This window comes from Meleagris gallopavo, chromosome Z, assembly GCF_000146605.3.
Source record: "Meleagris gallopavo isolate NT-WF06-2002-E0010 breed Aviagen turkey brand Nicholas breeding stock chromosome Z, Turkey_5.1, whole genome shotgun sequence".
Lineage (NCBI taxonomy): Eukaryota > Metazoa > Chordata > Aves > Galliformes > Phasianidae > Meleagris > Meleagris gallopavo.
In genome coordinates this window covers 26,042,765-26,048,134 of record NC_015041.2, presented here as the reverse complement: position 1 = coordinate 26,048,134, position 5,370 = coordinate 26,042,765, and the positions used below count along the sequence as shown (strand labels likewise).

The 5,370-nt window shown below is 35.4% G+C and overlaps 1 protein-coding gene across 1 annotated transcript in view; it reads left to right on the top strand.

Moving 5' to 3' along the window:
• Positions 1-5,370, top strand: part of KIAA2026 (KIAA2026 ortholog) — a gene marked incomplete at its 5' end in the record, with an annotated part of 60,757 nt that overhangs the window by 7,520 nt on the left and 47,867 nt on the right. The window contains one exon of the mRNA XM_010725640.2: positions 1,046-2,475. Within this exon, the coding sequence (XP_010723942.1) occupies positions 1,046-2,475 (1,430 nt within the window). The remainder of the gene's footprint in view (positions 1-1,045; positions 2,476-5,370) is intronic.

Sequence of the window (5,370 nt, the reverse complement as noted above, 5' to 3'; positions counted from 1 at the left end):
TCTCCTCCTAAGTGTACTTACAAAAACAACCTTCAGAGAAAAAATTATGAGAAGCTTGGGAATAGCTCTGAAGCTCTGTAAAAAATTTCCTACAACTATGGTTGTATCCTAGTTCTAACCGCTGGAATCTGGCCATGCTATGAGGCAAAAATGTTTCTTTACCATTAAAACTTAAATTCGTCCTACTATTAACAGCTGTTGGTGCTGATATGATTAATGATGATATCCTATTAGTTACTCTAGAACTAAATTAACATATCTTGTGATCTAGTAAATTAGGTAGTAAACTAATGGCTATTGATTATCTGAAGTGGAAGCATTTCTTCCTCTTCAACTTGTTACTTTTGACTGTCATGATAAATTTACAAATAAAAGGAAATTGTTTTATATATTGTGGTCATGTTTTTCTCTTGCTAATATTTTGTATGGAGTCTGAAATTTTAAGGAGTTTAACAGGACTCATTGCCAATAACCTCTTTCTCTGAATACCCACTATTTCTGCTCTATCCTTTTCTTAGCTAGGGGACCAGAACTGAATACAATTTTTCAGGTGAGGGCAAACCATTTATTAATGTAATGACATCTTATTTCTAGTGTCTTTTTCCATCACATTCTTCATACAATTTAATATGTTTCCTTTTTGACCACTGTTGTACACCAAGGCTTTACATGGGAGGGATTTTCACATTCTTGCATGTGAATGAAGCACTTAAGACAGAAACAAGGAGATTACAAGTTAGGTGACACAAGCCACATGACAATAATTTGGAATTAAGTTATCTAGCATTTGTTTTAAGAGATGTTTATATGAGTAGATGACAAGTAAAATACTGTTAATTGGAAATACTGAAACACAGCAAAAATAAGGGATTTGAGAACTAGAGAGGGATACGCTTTATAAATAACCAAGACAGTGGTATGTATTGTGTTCCGTATTCCTTCAAGATGTGTGTATGTCATACTGGAGTTCTGATTTTTTTTTTTTCCTCTCCTGTTTCTTTTAATTCAAGTGATACCTGATTTTTTGTGGACTTTCTCCTAATAGGATGAGAGAGCAAGAAAGAAAAGAAGCAGAAGAAGCTAGTCAGAAGGAAATAGAAGAATGGGAAAAGTCACTTCTAGCTCAAGCAGCACCTACGAGGATGGAGACGATGTGGGAGATTCCAGCTATTGGTCATTTCCTTTGTTTAGCACAACAGATTTTAAACTTACCTGAAATAGTGTTCTATGAATTGGAACGTTGTCTTCTTATGCCTCAGTGTAATGCTTTTTTATCTAAAATAATGACTTCTTTGTTAAGTCCTCCACATCGCAGATCTACATTACATCGTAGGCCAACACTTTCTTACAGGGCTTGGGAAGCAGCACTAAGACAGAAAGTCCAACACTGGTATAATATTGTAGGGCAGACTGACAATCCTAATAGCTCTGCAGAAAAACTTGGATTGTGTCCACAGTTTTTTAAAGTCCTTGGAGAAGTTAATCCCTTACAGGAAAAACCATTTCATGAACTACCATTCTACCAAAAAGTGTGGCTGCTAAAAGGTCTTTGTGATTTTGTCTATGAAACACAAAAGGATGTTCAAGATGCTGTTCTGGGTCAACCTATTCATGAATGCAGAGAAGTAATTCTTGGTTATGACTACTTGGAAAATGCATATGTTCATTTTCCACAGTTTTGTGGTGCAGATGTTCGGATTTACAAACAGAAACCTTTTCAGGCTCCTGAGTTCCCATCTCCTCCCATCAAAGTAAAAAAAGTGCCACGTACAAAGGTAGAGAAAGTAAAACATGAATATGTAAGCAAAAGAAATGGAGCTGTCAGCTCTGGCAATAGAAGAGATCTGCTACCTCGTTCCAAGTCAGAAGGAGGGAAAAGTATGGGTTCCATTGCCAGCTGTCCAGAAAAAGATACACATTTAGATAGCTTTAGTGTCACTACAGAGATTAAGATTAACTGTGAAATGAAGACCTCAGGAGTCTGTGACATTAAAAAAACTTGTTGTTATAAAGAGAACTTGAGGCATTTAATTAGTTCAGGAGAGATTGTTAGCATGGCCGATCACTTTAGTTCAGGAGAAAGAAAGCCTGCAGAGAAAGGACAAGGTTGTGCGGAAATGGCCAGAGTAAAAGTTGAGATCAGTCCGTTCAAAGAGAACACGCTGAAAGCTTGTCAGGTGCTTGTCAATGGCACGCATAATGACAACCAAGACACAGACTACAACAAATCTGTTAAAGAAATAACGCTGGAGAACTCACTTCGAAGTAATAATAATAAACTAATTAAGTTGCGGGCAAAGAAGAAGAAAAAGAAAAAAAAGAAATTGAAGGACATTATAAATGAAAATCTGCAGAAAAAACTTGATGACTTGCAAAGAAGACGTGAGGTTCATCTTTATCCATTCAAATCTTACAAATCTGAGATCCAAAGCAAGTTATTCAAAAAGAAAGCAAAACACAAGAAACACAAGTCTGGTGAGTTGACATTTTTAGCTATAGTAAAAACTAATGAAATACTGATTTTTGTTTGCTTGTTTATTTGTTTTGATATTTGCTTAGCTGATCTTTCTAAGTTTTGATTCTTGAAACTGGACAGCATTATTGCTTTATCTTGTTCAGATACCAGTTTTTTGGTGAAAGTTTCCCTTTGAGTTACACAAGCATACATTACAGGGTTGCAAGGTGATTGAACTGTGATTAATTTACATAATATGTCTAGAGAGAGTGTAACTTCTAAGAATGTGTGTTACAAATAAAATTTAGGTGAATGAATCTGATTGATTAACTTCAGAGGGATAAAACAAGCTTGAACTTGTTTTATGCTATGCTATCTCACAGCAGTTTTGGAAATATTTTTCCCCTTTCTGGTAACATTACTTTATTCATGTTCAGAAAAATACACAGTAAATGTAAGATATGATGAAAAATCATCACTGCGAGAGATGTGCAGTGTTAGGTCACCAGTCCTGCTTTCACTGCGGACATTAATCATGTTTCTGCTTAATCAAGCAAATAGGATAGAGAATTTATGCAGTTGACATTTTTGTCATGTATGTGGACACTACCTAGTTAAGTGCTGTAGGTAGGTGGAGGATTTCAGTTAACTCACTGAATAACTTGAAAACAATTTTAAAATAGTGGAGGTGCACAGTTGTTGCATCACTTCAAATTGTTAGGTGGCTGCTGTATTTTTTTGAGCTACTATGAAGCAGTTTTGTTGAGTCATGAGCTTGCTATCAATGTAAGATTTTAGCAGGCTGCTTCAAACACTGCAATGGGCCTAGTTTGAGAACAATGTCAACTTGCAAGTAGATACTCATTTTCAGCCGTAAAGTTAAGCAACAAAAGATCTGTGTTTAAAATAACAGCTTGTGAAGGATAAGTGCATTCAGAAAATTGTTGCCAGTGTAGTTTAGTTAGAGCATGGAAATTTAAACCTAAGAAGACAGGTAACTTTTTTAGATCCTCAGTATCTGTGCAGAATATTCAAAACAACTGTCTTAACATATCAATCATAAACCCCTTCCTCCAAAAAATTTCAGTGAACATAAATTTCATCTCAACATAAATTTTAAGAGTTCCAGTTCAGTTTCATATATGTGATGTTGAGCAGCAGTAATGTATTTTGTTAGCTTTCCAAATGTATTACTGTTTTCATTCACTTTAAAAACAAGCAACAAAATTAGTAACAACCTAAATTGCAGGTGAGGATTTTTAATTTAGAGAACTATTATTTAAAAGTTCCAGGCTGGATGTGGCTCTGGGCAGCCTGCTCTAGTGGTTGGCATCCTTGCCCGTGGCAGGGGGGTTTAAACTACGTGATCTTTATGGTTCTTTTCAGCCCAGGCCATTCTATGATTCTAAGATTTTATGAAAAGTAAATAAATAAACAGATTTCTGTGACTGTATTTAAGTTATATTGCAGTTTTTGCTGTAGCTGTTATTTTACAATGCATAATTTAAAATCTTCTTTCTATGAAGTTATTTTGAATGACAATCACAATTAGCAAAACAGTATAAAATATGTGAAAGTAGCTTTTGAAACTGCTTGATAGAGATGATGTTTATTGTGCTAGCTGCTTTTTTTATATGCTATTTATAAAAATAAGAAGGCTTCAAAAATGCCTGTTTGCCTCAGTCTTGATATACTTAGTGCCATGTTAGCAGAATTTTTTTGTAGTTACAAATTGTATTTTACTAAAACTGAGAAGAGGAGAACAAACTGAAGTGGTGTTAAATGAGATGTAAATATCTCTAAGTTGCTTTTTAAGAAGTGCATTATTAACAGTTCTCGCAGAATAATTATATTTATAAGAAAAATACATTCTAAAATAATTGGAACACTGGTGAAGTCATCTTCTATGGAGATACTCAAGACCTACCTGAACACCTACCTGGGCTACATGTTGTAGGGTACCTGCTTTAGCAGGGGGTTGGACTCAGTGATCTCTTGAGATCTCTTACAACCACCGTAATGTTGTTTTTGTTTTCTAAAATTTCTGGTTTGTGGTCTGTAACATTAAAGAATTCTTGCTCCTGAGTAGATCAAAAGCTTAATCTTGCCCTGGAAGTAGAAACAGTATTGCCCACTCTAATGTGGTGAATAGTAATTTCTAAATATTTTATATATACATAATTATTATATGTACTATATATATAATTCCTGTCCTTCAGTTGATACTCTCTCAAGAACAAATTGTCTTCCAGTCGGTTTTTGAGTCTAACGTACAGTTATTCAGTGAATAGTGAAAATGAAGATAGACGTGCCTGGCTTTTCATTAGTTAGTTTTCTTACCTATGTTAACTAGTACAGCTATAATTTCATTTTGTTTTCTGAAGTTTTAAAAAAAAGTTTGGATCTTTATTCCAAAAACTTTATTACAAGGCTTTATTACACGACTTACCTAATACTGGTTTGATACTGGAATATAAAGGAGATTATTTATGCAGATATCATACTTTGTGCTTTATGCTGAAGTTCTTTAGAATGTATTTTAGGAACAAATATGTTTCACAAGCTAGCACTCTATGCCACTAAACATAGGAGAGCTAAAACTATTATTCTTTCAATGTTATGTGTGTTTTTCCATGACTTGAATAGTAAATTCAGGTCCCCTCATCAGAGGGGACCTGATCCAGGTTTATAAATATCTGAGGTGTGGCGGCCATAGCGGTGAGGCCAGTCTCTTTTCAGTGGTACATGGAGACAGGACGAGGGGAAACGGACATAAGCTGCAGCACAGGAAGTTTCGCACGAATGTGCGTAAGAACTTCTTCACGGTGAGGGTGACGGAGCACTGGAACAGGCTGCCCAGGGAGGTTGTGGAGTCTCCTTCTCTGGAGATATTCAAGTCTCGCCTGGACGCCTAC